The sequence below is a fragment of the Alternaria arborescens genome, assembly GCF_004154835.1.
Source record: "Alternaria arborescens strain FERA 675 chromosome Unknown contig_18, whole genome shotgun sequence".
NCBI classification, from domain to species: Eukaryota; Fungi; Ascomycota; class Dothideomycetes; order Pleosporales; family Pleosporaceae; genus Alternaria; species Alternaria arborescens.
Window position 1 is genome coordinate 396,588 of NW_021167873.1, and position 18,898 is coordinate 415,485.

Here is an 18,898-nt window from a genome sequence, read left to right on the forward strand (position 1 = left end):
GGCGCCACGTGTGAGGTTGGAGATTCGCTATCGTGAAGTTGCAGAGTCCAAAAACGGAGGCAAAGACTATCGATTCCAGCGGAGTCGGAGTCCCTCTGCTAATCTCCGGGGCATACGATCACTAGCTTACATCTATAGTATGTCTCTGAGACAGGAAACTGCCTGTAGCCTTGCCCCTAAGCCCACTGGAACAGGTGTTGCTATTTTCGCCACTCGAAAGGCTCAGCAATCCTGGGTGAAATCGCACACCTTCTCTACGTGCTACGGGCCGTCCTTCTGAGTGGCTGCAGTAGCTTGTCTCCGGAATTGACTTTGGGTTTGCCCTGTGTCATGCGTTGTGCATCAAGACACTAGGAGATAGTTGGTGGCTTCGCTTCGTTAGCAGCCCACTGTATCCGCTCAGGAACTCTAATCGTCCTGCGTCCACGCCATAACCTCACCTGAGATTATTGCGCAATGACGACGAGCGGAGTGGGGCTCGGTAGGAAGGCACGTAGAAACGTTCCAGAAGAACGTAATGCCAACACAGGATTCAGCTCTTCACAGTTCACCGGAAATGTTCGGCTTACACAACCAAGGTACATTTCCCATGTTTGTCTAGCGTTGGATCTTCGACGAGCACTTACTGATCTCCAGATCACCTCAGGCTCGAGCCGGCAAGAACTACCCACGGTCAGTCTGATCATCCCGCGATGCGCTGATAATGGCAATGTCGTCGTCCTCGTGGACCATTCTGCAAAGTGACAAATTGACGTGAAACTGCCGACAATCTGATACCGAGCCTCCGAAATCTGATACACGGATGGCAGATCAACGACCTAAACGCGGAAACGACCCTGCTTCGGCTGTTCTGCCCACGTTGCCATGTGCATAGATGTGCACTGACTTGCCTCGTTACGCCTGCCAGAATCGAGCAGCCTCAAGCATGCGACAACGGTATGGAACTCTGCTTGCGCAATGGGCGAACTTCAAGCTTTTGACATGTGGATTCTGCCCAGGTTGCTTGATGCAGACTGAAAGGGGTCTATCAAGTATCCATGCGGTTGCAACGGCTAAACTTGCCAGGCTACTTCATTGTCGTCGGCTGCTCGACCAAGTCGCCAAAGCAGATTACTCAAAACACGTTATCGACGGAAGTGCACACCCGCCATCCCTTTTCCTGAAGGATACTTCCTATCTGTTGCTGCAAGTCATGACTTGTCAATAGCACTAACGGTTATTCAATATTCCAGGTGGTGGTTTGCACCGCATGCATCAGATCTAGTTCTGCTATAACATGGCATGATAAGGACAAGCGCAGATTTTTGCATGCAGGTCCTCATCACAGGCGACGTTGAAGCGAAGGCCATTCCACTTTTGACCGGCATCTCGTGTCCCGTTCCGGCAGTTGGCCTGAGGGCCATGAGTTTCAGGAGTGCGACTCCAGCCTCCGCTAACGCAGGTACACTTTCCCACCAACCCAAAATGTTGTTTACTCCGTCAAGCGTGTCATCACTAGTACACTTGTATCCCCGCGATGATTTGTTTTCGGCAACGGTACTGCAGGTCTACGATCGAGCACGAGTCTCCGCAGAAACGGCGCCGATGTTTGTGTCGTGGATTCAGATATGGGTTCGCCCGATTATCGCGTCGGACAGGAGTATACCGAAAGCATCGCACAGTCCGCAATCGGTGAGGAAACGTTGATTAGTGTGGAGTTGCGACTCGTTGAATGCATATGGTGGGGTGCTATGAGTCCAGCATTCATGTGCAGCTCCACCAGCAGACATGCCCACCTTGTGAATTGCAAGCAAAAGCTTGGAGCGCAAGTATGTACGCGGTGTCTGTGACATCAAGTCTTCATAACGCATGAATGTCCAGGTAATGGTGCCCTATTACATTCCGAGCGGGCAGCGCTTGTACGCGAGAGGGAATGCCGCCGAAGGTTTTGATTCGTTCCCCGACCAATAAGCGAAGACAACCGGTGGGTAACGGCTAGTCAAAAGTAAGTTCTGAAACGAGTTCCGCTATCTCACTGGCTTGCGAGCGGAGCGTGACGCCGCGCAGAGAGGCTTCAGTGCATGGCAGAGGGCGCGCTCTTAATGTGTGGATGACAACTCCGGACGTGAAGAGGTGACGAGCAAACAGCGACAGATTGGATGGGAATGCAGCTCTGCGATGACATGGAGATTTGCAAGAGCCGATGGCCGCTCCCGCAGACTGGCTAAAGAGCGTGTTTCAGATGGAGATCAAACGATGCCCAGTGTGATCCTTCTGCTGGTTCCTGCATCTAGACGCACCTCAGATGGACATTTGACCAGCCACAAGTGATGACTTCAGCGACGAGGCTGGGTGGTGTAGTCATTGACGACATGTACCCGTGACGCTTTGGCCGAATTTGCACGAAGGTGCAGCGAGCAGAAGTTCAGGGTGTGTGATGTTCCTGCATCCGTAGCGCAACCTTGTTGATGGATGCTCTGCGCGTCACGATTGCCGGCCATGGCAGGCAGGCAAACATGGTTCACAACAGCACCAGGAAAGTGGCTAGCAGCAATGAGGGTGTGGGCGGAGGGCACATTTGACAGCGGCCGGATGCGGCAAAAAAAGGAAATGTCGCAAGCAAGGCAGGTCGACGGTTGTGCCGAATGCGAGATATGATATTGTGTTTGCGACCATGGGACGAAGAGAGACGGCGGGCTTCCAGGTGGCTGCAAAGTTGCGCCTCTGGGGCTAGAGGCACATGACGATGGCCGCTGGACGTGGACATGGACGACGGTTCCTTGGCCGGATCGTCGAGCTAAACTGACGCAAGAAGCGTGTTTTCCCATGGCATGAAGCAGCAGCGGCGGACCGCGATGATCAATACTCAAGATGGGCAAACTGGACGTCTGTGTCTCGAGGGCCTCGTGGTGGGCTGCAAGCGAGGCTTAAGGTTTTCGCGCGTCGTGGAAAAGGCGGGGCTAGACCGGATGTGGCCTCTGCGCCGAGGGCAGCGCGCAGGGCAGGTGCGAGCGGCGAGCAGCAGCAGGGAAGGCAGGAGTGAACAAGGCGCGAGGAAAGGGCGACCCAGGCACGCAGCGCACCCAGTGCGCGTCCCAGTAACATGCGCCCGGGGAAATGAGCCAGCGCAGCAAGGAAGCATCCCAGAGCAAAAAAAGCCGCTCTCCACCTTGACCACCTCGTCCGCCAGCAGCGTCCCAGCGCATGGGCGCCCAGGCCAGCACATTAGCCAACTTTTCGCGCGCCCTCATCACGGCAGGCATGCACGGGCGTCCCACACGAGTCGCCAACACCCCTGCCGACCAACCTGGCCTTTGCTCTCGCCTCGGCGCCCCAATTGGCCGCGCTACCTGCACTGGCCAGGCCGCTGACTGGTGTGCGGAAATAGATCAATGTGAGACCACTAGTCTCCTGTTTCACACGCCCTCCGACACCTAAAGCTGCCGCTGCCCCCTCAGATTTGCGTTTCGTATCCCCTCCCAGAGCTGTACCTTCTTGGTGAATTCTTGAGACTGCTATCTGAGGCAGGTTCCTCACGTTTTTATTATCCGCCTCACAGTCGCGTTTTATTATCGTATCCTTTTAAACATAGCCTGACACTCTTTCGTTTTCGATCCTGGCAGGTCCTCGTCGAGCAAGACCCTCGTGTTCCATCATCAACCCATCTTCGGGCCACCGCGTCTGACGTTCCCACTTCAAACACTTGTATAGAGGAACGTGTTGCAGCGCACCATGTATCCATCACAACACCACCAACAGATGCCGCCGCCTCAGGCACGATCTGTCGCGCCCGAGACTTTCTTATTAGACCAGGACGCTCAGCAAAGCCTCCCGCCGGACAGTGTCGTTGCCCTGCAGCAGGTCGACAACCGTACGTGCCTGCGCCGCGCATGGACCTTTTGTGTAGCTTGCTAACACCACCGCAGTCAAGTACTTCCTCATATCGGCGCCCGTAGACTGGCAACCCGACCAGTACATCCGCCGCTTTCTTCTACCAACAGGCGAATACGTCTCGTGTGTTCTATGGTAAGTCTCGTATTTATTTCCCTACTTTGCTCACGATCCTAACAATGCCTAGGAACAACCTTTTCCATATCTCAGGCACAGATATTGTGCGATGCTTGTCATTCAGATTCCAGGCCTTTGGCCGCCCAGTGAAGAACTCGAAGAAGTTCGAAGAGGGTATCTTCTCAGATCTGCGCAACCTGAAATCCGGCACAGATGCATCGCTGGAAGAACCCAAGAGCGCATTCCTTGACTTCTTGTACAAGAACAACTGCATCCGAACACAGAAGAAGCAGAAGGTCTTCTACTGGTACAGTGTACCGCACGACAGGCTTTTCCTCGATGCCCTTGAGCGCGACCTGAAGCGTGAGAAGATGGGCCAGGAGGCAACCACCATGGCAGTCAGTGAGCCTGCGCTCTCTTTCGAGTTCGATTCATCACAGTCGCTCTTTGAGCAGCTTACCAAGGCACAACAAACAAACTCCTCGTCGTTCAACAACAACGTGCAGCCTTCGTACCAGAGCACATCGCCTGACATGCGCGAGATGTCCATGCCTCCACCAACCATGGTCCCTGTCCAGCAGCCCATGCCCCAGATGCAGCAGCAGCAGATGCAGCAACCAATGCACCACGAAGACCCAATGGCCCAGTACCACCAGCAAATGTCAATGCCTCCTTCCATGCAAAACACAGTTGTCAAGAGCCGAGAGCACCGCGAGCTCAGCCAGTCTTTCCAGTACGACCGCAACGGTATCCCCTTGTCGCAAGTCCACCAGCGTCACAGCTCGATGCCTGCGTACATGGAGTACTCGCCTGCACCATCTTTCGTCTCTTCTCACTACGAGGATTATAGCACCCGCGGCATGTCCTTCGAGCCATTGACCCCTCCTCAACACCAAATTGGCCTTGGTGCTGAGCCTGCCTACATTGCGAACGAGGACACTGGTCTTTACAGCGCCATCCCAGACCTTCCAGTTCCCAACACATTCAACCCTCTGATGAACATGCCACCATCGAACTTGATGGGATCTGGCTACCCTGGTGTCTCACGGCCATTCGCTCCTGGCAACGTCTACTCCGTCATTGAAGGTTCACCTACCTACAAGCAACGTAGGAGGCGTTCGTCTCTCTCCGCGGGCATTGCCGCCGCTGTCACCGCTTCCGGTGCCGGTGCTCACCAGGTCCACCGCCCAAGTGATCTGAGGCGATCAATGTCAAGCTCCGTCGTTCCCCTTGCTGAGGTCGACGAGTCAAACCACAACTCGCCCAACAGCCAGAACGGTACAAGCTACCCTCAGATGCCTGAGGCGAAGCCTCACATGGACATGTCCCGACAGGGTACCCCACTCAACACCGTTGAGGAGAGCCCGGAGCCACAATCGGCTTCGCTGCACCACGATGACCTGAACACCCTGGTCAACGGCGAACTATTTGAGAGCCCTCTCCAGCACAGCGCAGTCGCTCGTACCGCCGGTGCAGGACCCGTTTTCCGACGCGCCCGCAGTGCTACCATGATGGAAATCGGCCCGTACCCCCAGAAATCGCACTCCTGCCCGATCCCCACATGTGGTCGTCTCTTCAAGAGATTAGAACACCTCAAGAGGTAAGCGCTCACAATGTCCCCATCATTCTATTTTTGTGACACAAGGTCACTTGAATCTCCACTATTTTTGTTGTTTTGCATAGACGCTGACCTGGCGCTTAGACACGTACGCACCCACACACAAGAACGACCATACGTTTGCCCGTTGTGCAACAAGGCCTTCTCGCGCTCAGACAACCTTGCCCAGTGAGTACCCATGTTGACATCCAATTATAAATCACATACTAATTAATTCATCAGACATCGTCGCACACACGAGCCCCGCGCTGACGGCGAGCCGCTGAGCGACTACCAAGAGGAAGAAGACCTTGAAGGCGAGGATGATCACCTCAACTCGCTTCAAGACGAGCTTTCGCCCGAGTCTGGCAACGAGTACCTCGGCCTGTCGCACTCTATCAACGATATTCCCGGTCCAGGACTCGGCATGACCATGGCGCCACCACAACACAGCCTCATGGCCGGCAGCCACTACTGAGCATACCCTATCACGACGTTACACACGTGACATGAGCATTTCGGCGCAATCAAGGGCGCAGCCATCTAGAAGGATACCAGTCTGCTGTTTTTTGTTCAATCTTCTTGTTCCACTTCGCGTTTAATCCTCTTAGACCGATGTCTGTTCTTGTGTTACCGGCATACACTTTCCATGTCCGCGCTGCATCTGTTTTTCTTTTTCCTTTCCAACCTTCGGAGCTAGGGGATGGTGTGATACCACCGGCTTTTGGGGGATTGGGTGACGACACAACACTACGAACATGAGTACCACTTCTTTTTCTCGTCTCATCGTTTCACGTTTCTTTCTCTTTTTTCTTTTCTTTTTCTGCCCTTTCCGATCTGTTGCTCAGCGCTTGTTGATGGATATATCCTTGGTGGCATGGTTTGCTTTGTTGCAAAAGTTGTTTGATGGTGGACTGGGAAGTTTGGATACCATTTGAAGCGCACGTATACGCATATCGTTGCTGTTTTATCTTTGAAGATATGCAGGTAGCTTGGTGGTTTACGTCTGTCCTCTTCAAGAGGCGGCGTGTGTATAATATTTGAACTCAATGCAAAACGCATAACTGCAACCTTATCTTCATTGCCGTGATACTCGCCTGCCCTTTGACCATAGTGACCATCGCTGTCAATACCCACTTCATCCTGCATTGCATCCTCAGTCACATCACATCAATGCTTTCACAAAGCAGCACTCAAGATGAAACAGCACTTCATCTCGTCACACTTGCCATGAGCACATATCTTGATCCCCGCCTTGCCCCACTGAACAGCATAGCACAGCATCAGCATACAATACCCACCTCGCGCACTTCGCAAATAGTCATACCGACAATTCGCCTCTCACCCCTGCCCAAACCAACACTTCATCTTACCTCGCCTCCTGCACATGTTTACGTCACATATGGCCAACGCGCTTGTTTCAGAAGTACTGCGCCGTACATATGCCATGCCATGCAGCAGATGTATAGTACTGTGCCGCAACTGCACCGTGCCGCAAAGCAAACTTAGGTAGAATCGGACGAGGGACTGGGGGACGTGCTGCTAACATATGGCTCGCGTGTGGCTTGCCGGACAAGGTCGGAGCGGCGGTGGAGAGAGGCACACATACATATCTTTTTGTTGGTTTGCGTGAACGGTGTCTGTGCAGATGATGTGGATGAGTGGAGATGGGAATTTGTGTGGTGGGTTTCTGGATGGCGGACACGTGGGGGGTGGGGCTATGCATATGGGCTTTTGGGTAGGCTTTTTGGGTGGGCTTTTTGGATGGCGGTGGTGGCACTGTACGTTGAGATTATCGGACTTGTGGCTGTGGATGGCAAACTTGGGGCGGTGTGTAGTGTAGGAGTTGGCTTCTACCGACACGGTCTCGGAGTCCGGGAGGGATTGGCTGATGGATACTACGGCTTACGAACACTGCCTGGTTCTTTTGCTATATTCATGATGTCCAGGCTTAGTGCGTACTTGCTACTTAGTTGCAGTAAGATGATATTTGGCATGCAATCGGTATGAACACATGGTGGTATGAGTGTTGAGCATTCGGGGAGACGCAGTGGGAGGGGTCCTAAGCGGTACTTCTCGCTAATCGCCGATTCAAGGTTTCTATATTCACAGTTGGGCAGGTACCTCGAAAAAGCCGTATAAGAGCACCTGTTCGGAGGGCTGCCGACTGGTACACCTCGCTTATATGCCGATCAAAGTGCAACCGTATTGTTCGATCTCGCGATTGCATAGCGCGAAGTGGAGGGAAAAGACAGGGTGCATGTGTAGCCCCGAGCTAGAAAGCGCGAAGAAGTACCCCTATGGTCTGTGGACAAGTTTCTTTTTGACGGGAACGTTGCTGCCGTGTCTAGGCGTGCTTTGTGGTACGCTTACGGGAGCAGCTTGCTCATGCCGTATGTTTTCTCTTTTCGGGACTTTGTGCCACCGTTGTAGGGATACCATGTACATTTGTCCAGGAGGATAACGCGCGGTCTGTGAGTGGTTGTGTGTAAGATGATGTTGCGGTATTAGTTCGCCATCGCCAAAGGTAGGGTAATTTGCTTATCCTTGTTCATTTCAACGTGCCGATGCTACCTCAAATCAGTTGGACGATTACGTGATCACTTCTTGAGTAGTTTGTGTATAGATTGTTTTTCTTGTGAAGTACTAAGCGGTGTCCGTAGTGTGTGCTTGTGGGGAAATACCCTTGAGTCTTGCAGGGTAGATGATATTTAGGTAGTAACAAATAGCTCAGACCTCACATACCTACGCATGCGAGCTTTGGTCTTGTTGCCTAAGTACGGCTAAAAGGTCGAGATGATGAACAATTTGACCGCGCATTCATTTTGCTTCGAAGTTCAATGTGCTAGATCGACGATGAGTCGAGACACTCATCTTAGGATGATGCACTTAGCTACCTACCTAGATACTTTTGGGTGCCCCTTTTCTGAGAAAGGAAGCGAGGCCAGCGAATTTACCAGACGTCAAGGTGAATACATTCCGTTTCCTTCAAGATTGGCTATGTGCGCAAGCGACTCGACATAAGAGCTTTATCTTGATCGAATCTGCGGGGTATATGAAGGCTACATAGGTTATAATCACCCTGCTTAGCTGATCTCGAAGTTACAATGCTACGCTATACACAGGTGCATCCCACGTGCTTACAGCTTGACATGTGTTTGCTTGGAAGTTCTTGGCTATGATGTGTGCCTTGCCTTCATGTCTTTGCAAACGTGTCCAATGTGCCTTGGTTGAGGCAAGACATCATGACTTGTTGACCTTCAGAGACTGCACACAAAATTCTCAAAGCCAACAACGTCTCGATAGAGTCTCTGTTAGAAAACTCGGTATCTCGAGTTGAATTTTTGAAGCAGCATGTCTGCGATGTTGTCAATCTCGATATAGGCCCACTCGATGTCGCGGGTGTCAACGATTGCGGAAATAATGTTAGTAATAGCATCCAAACCAAAATATGCACCTCTACATGAGAGACTATTGAGTGAGTTCAAGAAAGCTGTGATTTCGTGTGCATCGAATAAAAACGGGTAGATCAAGTGCCGCCGACATCAAACATTTGACGCGCAGTTCTATATAAACCTTTCGCGCAACATGTTCGGCCTTCTAACCTACCTAGGTACCATGAAAAAGAACGTTAGGTCAAGAAGGAAACCAGGGATATGATGAACATGAGAGCTAAGGAAGAGACTAAAAACTGAAAGCTAGAGGATAATGTAATCTCAAGTTTCTGACGAGGACAAAGACATAGGCTAACAGTCGAATCGGATTACCAGATATAGCATTTGAATCGTCTGAACATTTTCAAGAGCGCTCTGAATGTATTGAGATAAGCGCTGGATATCCTTCTAACCAGGTACGGATCATAGCTCCATTGGTAGCCTACCGTCGGTTCAAGGGGTTCACTCCACGAATAACCCCACCTTCTCAAACACACGTTCTCCAAACGATTTTCTGCACAGACTGTAGCCTGCTTTGGCCGGCGTCAGAGCAGAGATATGGCAGCATTTGCCCCTCCAGTCCGCCGCGGCGACTTCGTTTACTCCTCCGTCCTCTACGCAGACCCTGGCGGGAATCATCATACGCGCGCCAGTGTCGGTGAGCTTGCGGCTCTCCTCCGTCCGGAAGCACCCAATCTATACAACAAGGGTAAAAAGCCCGAAGTCGCGACACCAGTAAAGGATCAAGTGTGGCATTTCTATGCTGCCCAGCTCATTCACTATGGTTTGCCAGTTACAAAGGACGAGAACGCGGCGAAAGTGCGACTCCTGAATGCCATGAATCAATTCAAGCTTGAGATGCCAGCGTGGATTTCGAAGTTGGAGAGCGAATTAAAAGCAGAGTGGGAGGCAGAGAATAGAAAGTTAAAGAAGGGTGCCATTTTGGTAAGTTGTCACTGTACGGAAGTTATGTGAGATATATACTGAATTCGTATCTTTACCTCTGTAGGGCAAGAAGACGCCTAAATCTAGCACTGTCGGCAGTCCAAGTATCGGCAGTTCTCATGGTGTAACTCGTGGTGTCAACGTCTCTGGTAGGCTTACAATCCTTGATACCTAGGTGTCTTCCCCAGTGCTGACGCTGCACTAAAGTCAATCTAACCCTGACTTCCGGAGGATCACCATACAGTCATTATATACACACACAACAGGCTAGCCAAAACACCCCAGACAAGTCATCACCAGCTAAGCGTAAGCGCGCGGACAGCAACGTGTCCAGTCCGGTAGCGACGCCACAGAAAGTAGCAAGAGTCAAGAAGGAGCCCACAACAAAGCGATCTGTCTCCACCGTCAAGAAAGAGAGCCGCATCTCAACACCGTCATCAACCCCTTCACGATCTCGCGTCAAGCAGGAGCAGTACGATCCAACGCCGATGCGCTCCTCTCCATACATCAAGTCCGACCCATACCAAAACCACTATCAACCCGAGCCTTCGCTACTCCTCAGCGGTACTTACTCCATCGATTGTGCAAGTGCTAGCTCCGTTTTCGACGATTATAACCTCGACCTCACGCTCGCTCGCGATTCCTCCCGTGGCTTATGGTGGGCGACATTTCGCTGGGGCACTTGAGATGGTATCATCCAGATGAACCCAAGTCCAAGTGACTCCAACAGCCTAGGTCTACCTTGTTCACTGGGATGGCGTCTTCGTGATCTAAACACCGGTAAGCTGACGTTTGGTCGTAAGTGCACTGGTACGATGACGTTCTTCAGAGATGGTATGGTGGATGGCTGTCTCTACGAGGTGCCGGGTGTTGGCGATTTGGTTTTCGAGGGCACCAGGATGGCTGGTGGTAACTTGGAGGATGATTTGAAGGAGGAATGGGATGGCTTTGTTACCGAGGCTTATCGCCGTTGAGCTCTAGGTGGTCTCGATGAGCGAAGACGTATGGCCAGTAATGCTTAGGGCTGTTGACGTTAAGAAAGAGTGATCAACTTCCCAAGGACGGTTCCACCAATTTTGCACTGCAACCTTCAGCGCTGGGGAGCAGAAATCTCATGTTTCTTATAGTTGTCGCAGTGAGCGATAACATTGACTACGACTTGTTAGAAAATCAGATACACGTACACAGCAAGATCCAAATCAATCAATGAATATGTTCATCCAAACATTTCTCAATTAGCCTGACAGCTACTTTACGTATAATACACTACAAGTTTCTACAAGAAAGGTTCGAAAAACCTTCTCTTTCTGCGCTCCAATCATTCGCTCTGATATCACAAAAGGCAGCGCAGGACAAATACCACCCAACGCCAAAGCATGACTACCGCACGGTATCGTCATCGGCTTCTTCTTCAAACACGAGAAAGCAAGGCGTCTAGAAACATGACACCGAGACGCTAGTATATCTATCAACACACAAAGGAAATTATATGCGCAGAGCATGTAATATCAGAAACTCCCGTATCTAGCAAATTTCCTATCGCTGCTGCCATGGACCACGATCCTGTGGATGTCCCTGTGGATGTCGCACTCCGCTCACCCAGTCCATGGGTCCTGCAGGGGGCCGTGGATCGTGTATTGACCCTGGTCCTGAGCTGGGGGCTTGTGGTGGCGGCGGACCCCTCATCTCAGCTCTTCCTCGCATGATGCTTTCCCTGTAATGCGCATCTCGTGCATGGCTTTCGCGCATTTCCCGTTCCCGTTCCCTCACGTCTCGCTCAGCTTCTCTTCGCATGTGTTCATCTCGATTCATCGCTGCCTGGTGTTGAGCTTGGGCTTGCTCTTCGCGGATACGGTCTGTCATGCTGCGATCGCGAGGATCGCGCATGAAACGATGCGGTTCTTCGGGAGGACGTTGACCATAGAGCGCCTGATTTGCTACGCCAAGTGACGAGTGCGGAGGATGTTGCAGAGGTGGAGGTTGACCATGCTCCGACCTAGACAGCGGGGTCTGTGAGCGTTGAGAGAGATACCCTCGATCTTGAGGCTGAAATCGTATATCTTCGTGCATCGGAGGACCGTTCGCACGCAATGCAGGATTGGAAAGTTGTTCACGTAGATATTCAGTCCTTTGAGATAGTTCTCGGCTGGTGTCGCGGTCTGAGTGACGAGGGTCAAAATCGTGTGCGTCACGAGGATCGCGAGGACGATAGGGCTCAGTCAGTCTGCTCAGCCCTTGGAAAGGATGCGCTGGATGCTCGTTAGGCGTCTGCGGGTTTGAGTACGACAGATTGGCGTTGGAAGCTTGGGAGTGGTCGTTGCGACTAGATGCGTCTCTTTGCTGTGCCATGTGGCTTGTCGACAGATGTGGGCTGGGCCGCATGCCCATAGGTCCGGATGGCGGTACACCACTTCCTGGTGGATCAACCTGGGCATATGGATTTGGCTGCAAAATCTGCGCTGATGCACTCATTGCTTGGGCATGCTGCGCCGCAGTGGTGCTTGGGATGCCGTGTCGAGGCAACGGCCCGGGCGGTCCACTTATGCTTGACGTGCGCGAATGTGGGTTCGGCGAATTGTTGAAACCGGCAAGAGGTGGCGGTGTCGGATTTTGGCGCGGAGTATTATGCTGAGAGAAGACGGCACGGTGGTTGCTAAAGATCCTCTCGTTGACATTCGGCGGCTGAGGCAGGCCAGACGGCGTTGACGAAAGTGGCGTGAGCTGTGGGGTCTGGGATAGCCCTCGGTGGAACGGCTGTTGGGTTTGCCAACTGTCACGCAGACTCGGCCTACTCGCTGGTGGTTTATCATCGGTTAAGTCGATTGGCCTGTTCGGTGCTGCATTGGGAAGCGAGGATTGCTGAGCATATGAAGATGGACGAGTATACGGAGGTTGAGCAGCCATGGAATCCTCGTAAATCGAACGTCTTGACGAAGATGAGTAGCTTTGCGTTGTCGGAGGAGGTGCGATTGGGGCTGATTGCAAAGGGGTAGAGGTATGCGATGGTGGACCTTGTTCGCTAGGTTTCTTACGCCTAGGCTCCTCAGGGTCGGTGTCATTGAGCAACGACATCAGGTTAGACTTGCGTGGCTCTGCAGCTGGCTTTGATGCTGCAGGTGGAGGGGTATTCTGCATAGGTGGTGGACCACGTTGAGGATGTTGCAACTGTGTATGCAGCATTGCTTGGGGTTGCGCTGGAGGAAGGCTAACCGGAGGAGGATTTCTAGGCTCCTCCTTGACAGGCGGTGTAAGGATACTCGACCTGGGCGGCAGTTGTTGCGCACCATGGCTAGTGCCATGGCTCGGAGAGTATACGTCCGCTGGAGCTTGATTGAGTGATTGCGCTTGTGATGGGTGCCGGGAATGTGAGAATGGCAACGAACGACGTTCTGGCGACCTCATCCCAGAGTTTGAACGTACTGGCGGCATAATTGGCGGTGCCGCACCAGGAGCAAAAGGTCTATGTTGTGACATCTCCTGTGATATTTGACGCCTATGCTCATGCATCCGGCGTTGATGCTCCTGCTCCTGCTGAACTTCGGACCTACCCACACTGTCTCGTTCTTGATAGTGAAGCCCACGATAGAGAGGCGAATGATGTTGCTCCTGTGCGCGAGGCTGGGGTGGGGCATGCTGCTGCTGTGGCTGCTGCTGCTGCAGTGGTCTATGTGGTTGTTGGCTGTTCGATGGTTGCGAGGGTGGTCGTGCCTCAAACCTTGAAGGCTCTTCTGAGAAGTATCCAGCTCGTGGCCCTTGTGGCTGCGGTTTATGCTGCGACATGGAGTGCTGGTGATGATGTTGTTGTGGTTGCGCACGTTGAGGTGGAGCGGGCGGCGACTGCTGTGGTGGTATTGGGGGTACAGACGCAAGACTAGTCTCTGGTAGGGCAGGATATCCGGGTGGAGGCACCATCGGCTTGCTTTGCATAGGTGCTTGAGCAATGGTGGAAAACCTCGAAGAGGGTGTCGAATGCGGAGGAGATGCTTTGGGAAGCGCAAGCGGGTTCGGAGGTGGAGAACCATGTTCAGGCGTGGGTGCGATGGGACGGATTGGTCCCGCCTGCGTACTCTCGTATCGTCTCTTGGGTGCTGGAGTTGGCGTTGGCGGTGGTCCTAGATCATCACCTCGTTCTCTTCGGGCATCTGCCTCTTTTGCTACCTGCTCCAAGTCTAGCTTGCCACTCTCAACGAGACGCAGATATTGGTTCTTGATCATGGTATGCGTTTTTGTGCCCATGTGGTTTGCGATTGCTATCCAGTCAGTGCCAAAGTGTGCAACATTCTTGTCAAAGTCTTGCAACTCTGAGACGGACCAATAGCTAGACGGACCGGGTCTCGCGCCAGGCTGTGTCTTCGGTCGGTCCATGAGGCTGCCTGGCAAGCCAGATAGCTGCTGCAAATCACCAGGTAGCATCAACTGGTCCTCCATAGGGATGAGGGGCATAGGTATGGGCATATCGCCCATCGGCCGTTTGCTGAGATCATCCTCCATCTTGACTCCCAGGTTCTTGTCCTTACGATCAACCTTGATAGGTGAACCCACGGGAGCCGCGGCAAGTGGCATATTCTTTGCCTTCCGGCCGAGCTTATCCTTCGCAGCCTTTCCGCGCCGCATAGCCTTCTCTTGTGTGTCGTCGGTATCAGTCGGCCTGCGTGTACGGCCTGGAATGAGAATTCCTGTGATCGGGTCGAACTCAGTCTCCATTGCGCCAAATTTGGGTGCTGCTGAGCGCCTAGGTCGTCCAGTATCAGTAACAGGCAAGGGCAAACCATCCTCTCCGGGTCCTTCGGGTCGGTCCATGTTGGCGATAGCTCCACGGCCACGACCGACCGCTCCACCACGTTTCCTGGAAGCTCGCGGTTTCCGAAGTTTGCCTTTGTATTCTCTGCCCCATTTGGTAGCATAGTAGTGATTGATACAGTCTTTGTATGTACGTTCGGTCCCGACTTCTTTGTATAGGACTTCAGCCAGCTTACCCCATTTCTTAGCGTACTGATCCTTGTAGTTCTGCACCATGACGCGGTGTTCGTCGGGAGTGAAGTCGTCCTCTGGTGGCTCGTAATGGAACACGAAGATGCCTTGGCCGGGTTCGCGCTGGAAATTAGTGTCAATAAACCTTCTCCGCTGAGCCTCGGCCTCGGTAAGTTCCAAAGGTAGATCAGCCTCCTTTTCCGGATCAGCCATGGCTTTCCTTGGTTCCTTGTTCTTCCCTAACTTCTCTTCCTCTGCAGTCTTCAAAGACTCTTTGATAACAGCTTCTAAATCAAGCTCAGTAGCCCACCGACTTGCGTGACTTCTCCGGCCTGTAGGTGCTAGCGATCCGTCCAGGATTCCAGTCATCGCAGCGTTCTGCACATCTGGGGTGACGGCCTTCAGTGTGGGCTCAGCTGATGGCTGCCTGTCCGGATCATCTTGATCGCGCTCTTCGTCCAAAGGACGGATTGCAACTCGCCACTCTCTGTATGCAGCTGCGTATCTTTCGAGTATCTGATCGGTGTTTAGTTCAGGCTCGATGCTCTTGCGCAACTTGCTTCGAATGGCATTCATGACATCATCAGAGAGATTCGGTCGGTCTTGTCCAATGTCGGATAGAGGCGTTGGAGGACCTGATCCTAGATACGGCAAGGAGCTGAGGTCGGGTAGAGTCTCCTGCTCGGCAGAAGTTTCACGTCGCAGACGAAGCGCCATTGTCGCGGGCGCAGCCGACCTTTCTTCGGTCTCCTCTTTGTCTTCCATCTCGACGTCCTCTGACTCTTCAGCTTTGGGAGTCGGTAGATCTGCCGTAACACTCTCTGGAAGCGGCTGGACAGGAACTGGCTTTACAGGGAGTTCTTGCGCAGGTGAGGGACGTGAATATTCCTGCTCCTGTTCCTGTTCCTGTTCCTGAAGCAAAGGTGTGCTTATTTCCTCGGTAAGCTCCACATCGGGCTGCGTTTGTGGGAGATGGTCGACGTTCAAGCATGATAGCAAAACGATCTCTTGCAAGGGTGTCGTAGCTCGGAGATGTGGAGCACTTAGATCAACCCGTTTGGCTTCCAGGCGCGCTCGTTCTCGGTTGTATTTCGCCTCAGATTCAGCGAAGTCTTCCTCGTCAAGATCAAGATCATCATCAGAGTCTTGCAAAGCCTCCGGAGCGGATGACGCAGCCGACATAGGTGGTTTGGCCATGCGAGGTGACGCTTCTGCCATAACTACGTCAGAGTATCGCCTGGTCTCGATCGGAGTAGGTTTGGGTGAGGGTGCCGCAGGACGCTCCGCAGACACTGCACGTTCTCGTGGCCGCTCGGGTTCAGTTGAGATGCGCGAGAACGACGGGGACACCGATTTGGCCTGTGAGTTTCGTTGAGTCTGCGTTGCCGAGATACTGTTCTCAAGTCGGGGGGCTTTGGGAGCAGTGCCGAATGGTCGTTCCCGATCTTCCGCCGGAAATTCGCGCTTAGTGGGGACCGAAGGTCGATTGGAATTGAAACCAGGTCGTACCCATTGCATACTCTTGGGCCCTCCATTCAATGGACCTCTAGCTGGTGGGAAGCCAGGTCGGTCAGATTGTGGGTAAGATGGAAGCGGCCTAGGAGCCATCGGTGTTCGGTCAGCCTTTGGTCCTGTCGGAATATTCGCTGGTAAACTTTGCGGTGATGTGTTCATCGCAGAACCTCCTCCACTACCGCCACGTGGACCAAAACCTGAGGGGTTTGCACCGGGAGATGCATCTCGAGGGGCGTATTGTGGTAAAGTCGCTCTAGAGAACGAAGGTGATACGTTGACACGTAGAGCTGCTTGAGGGGCTGTGGGTGGCGCACGCGGTCGTGGAGCAGGACCCTGAGGAGGGGATTTCGCCGGACCTGATGGCGCATTAGGAGCCGTTGGAGGAGCCGTTGGCATAACGGATGGAGCTTTAGGTGGTGCAGGCATTTGTGGCGACATTGGAATCTTGGCAGCCACATTGTCTGAAGCTGATGCATCAGTGGGCTGAGACGGAACAGTGTGAGGTGGAATGGAAGGTGGTTCCATACGTGCTGGAGCTGGATGCGCCATTCTGTTCTCTTGTTTCGGAGCGTCTGTAAGCAAGGGACGATCTGGCGCGCGATCGGCTTTTGGTCCAGTAGGCGGTAAAGTTGAAAGGCCTGGGGGTATTGCCGCTTTTGGTGCAGTAGGGACTACGGCGGCCTTCACTGGGGTGACGGGAGTAGCGGGAGTGAGCGGAGCAGTAGAGGAATTAGTAGGAGCAGGGGCAGACTGAGCAGGTTTCGATGGCGCTACTGGGGCAGCGCTTGATTTACTGTCCGAAATAGGCGCCCTCCAAACATTGGATCCGCCAAAGGCTGGGATGGAAGCAGGAGGCGACGAAGCACGCGGAGCGTACCTTTCTCTGGACGCTTCTGCGCGGCTGGCTAGGAGAGCCTCGTCTTTGCCTGGCTCGCGGCGAGGATCCTTGGCAGAGAGAGGATCAATGGCGAGGGAAGATCGTCTCGAGTAAGAATCACCTTGTGGTCCTAGTCTATCAGACGGAGATGCATGATGAGCAGAGTGCGGTGTTGGGCCTGTGGGTGTACCGGGCAGATGTCGCAGATCAGAGGGACCTGGACCTCGATGTGTGTCTAATGCCCGCAGTCCAGGCTTCGCAGCCCCTGCTGGGCCAATGTAGGAGTCGTATTCTCTGGGAAACCTTCTGTCATCGCGGTCTCTCCTGTCGAAATCACGATCTTCACGAACGTCTCTCTCTAGGCGCCTTGGGGGCGTCCGACTACGCGGTCGATATGTTCGTTCTGGAATGCGATCACGTGAGTCGTGATGTCTATCGCGGTCGTCGTTGTGAAAGTTTCGGCCGCGTCCAGCGAAACCACCGCGTCCACGTCCAATCCCACTACCACGGTAAGATGACGCTGTACCAGGAGGTGGGGGATCAGAGTAGGTTGAGCCCGCAGAGGGGGGGCCATCTCGTGAATTTCGTCGGGCGCGGTTAACATCTAGATCTCGCGGTCCAAAATCCCTCTGGTCGCGAGAATCTCTTGAGTCCCGGATAGGTGACCGCCTTGGTGGAGTCGGCCGTCTCTCACGCCGATCAAAGTCGCGATCTCGGTCGCGGTCTGCCCTCCAGGAGTTTTGAGAGTTGTGCGGAAATCCAGGACCGCTACTCAATGGAGGTGCAGTTCGCAGCGGTGTGGCTTCACCACGTCCAGCGAATCCTCGACCTCTTTCATCGCGTGGCGCTGCAGACGCGCTTGATGGCGGACCCACCGGCGGGCCACGTGGCGGGTCAGCAAGTGATTTTGGACCTTTGGGGATCTCTCTTTGAAAGCCACCTGGCTCTGCATTTGGCCTGAAGGTCTCGTTACCCCTTGGGGGGTATCCGCCGCCAAAGTTGGATGGCCTTCGGTCTCGGTCCCGATAGGGCGGAGACCTGTCGCGGGCATATCTGCCGTTCTCCGGGTACCGTGAGGCAGACATCTTGATGATTTCTTACTGTAAAAGGAACTTGCAACTGCGGCATGGGCACGGGTAAAGGTCGTATGTCAGAGCAGATGACGAATCTCCGTCGTGATAGCAGGTCTGAATCGCGTGCAGTAACGTCGTAAGGGAAGCTGTCGCACAGAGAAGAGAAAATGGCCGGGTATAGTGTCTTATGTCGATCTCAAATAGTACAGTACAATTGGTCGAGCGAATCGCGGTGTCCTAGACTGACGTTGGCCACAGGACGTCAATCGAAGTTCGTGTTTGCAAGCCGTGGTAGACGAGGCGCTAGCGGCAAGGCCCGTGCTTCGAGACCAGGAAATTAGGGAAAGCGCCAAACCCCCGATCCGTGGTGGAACAGGTGCAGCTTCTCGGCGCCGGGAGCTGAGATTCGATCTGCTATCGTCGCCTTTACGCCCAAAACGCCCTTTTCGTGCTGCAAACGCGTCAAACTGGTGCTGGAGGTCAGGAAAAGTCGTCCAAA

The 18,898-nt window shown here is 53.3% G+C and overlaps 5 protein-coding genes across 5 annotated transcripts; 4 read left to right on the top strand and 1 right to left on the bottom strand.

Annotated features, from left to right (window-relative positions):
- Nucleotides 1-3,183: 3,183 nt before the first annotated feature.
- On the top strand, nt 3,184-3,417 carry AA0111_g7829 (hypothetical protein; the record flags this gene model as incomplete). The annotated part of the gene is made up of 1 exon (XM_028654209.1): nt 3,184-3,417. One exon carries the CDS (start codon nt 3,184-3,186, stop codon nt 3,415-3,417), a length of 234 nt encoding a protein of 77 aa, XP_028504621.1.
- A 294-nt stretch (nt 3,418-3,711) lies between these two features.
- Nucleotides 3,712-6,062, top strand: AA0111_g7830 (Transcription factor; the record flags this gene model as incomplete). Its single annotated transcript, XM_028654211.1, has 5 exons — nt 3,712-3,850; nt 3,906-4,005; nt 4,058-5,587; nt 5,690-5,773; nt 5,828-6,062. The coding sequence occupies 5 exons, from the start codon at nt 3,712-3,714 to the stop codon at nt 6,060-6,062; spliced, it is 2,088 nt and encodes a 695-aa protein (XP_028504727.1).
- Nucleotides 6,063-9,576: 3,514 nt separating this feature from the next.
- AA0111_g7831 (hypothetical protein) lies at nt 9,577-10,649 on the top strand (the record flags this gene model as incomplete). The annotated part of the gene is made up of 3 exons (XM_028654212.1): nt 9,577-9,963; nt 10,028-10,112; nt 10,171-10,649. 3 exons carry the CDS (start codon nt 9,577-9,579, stop codon nt 10,647-10,649), a joined length of 951 nt encoding a protein of 316 aa, XP_028504531.1.
- A 129-nt stretch (nt 10,650-10,778) lies between these two features.
- Nucleotides 10,779-10,937, top strand: AA0111_g7832 (hypothetical protein; the record flags this gene model as incomplete). The annotated part of the gene is made up of 1 exon (XM_028654213.1): nt 10,779-10,937. The coding sequence occupies one exon, from the start codon at nt 10,779-10,781 to the stop codon at nt 10,935-10,937; it is 159 nt and encodes a 52-aa protein (XP_028504725.1).
- A 562-nt stretch (nt 10,938-11,499) lies between these two features.
- On the bottom strand, nt 11,500-18,411 carry AA0111_g7833 (hypothetical protein; the record flags this gene model as incomplete). The annotated part of the gene is made up of 1 exon (XM_028654214.1): nt 11,500-18,411. The coding sequence occupies one exon, from the start codon at nt 18,409-18,411 to the stop codon at nt 11,500-11,502; it is 6,912 nt and encodes a 2,303-aa protein (XP_028504726.1).
- Between the last annotated feature and the right edge of the window lie 487 nt (nt 18,412-18,898).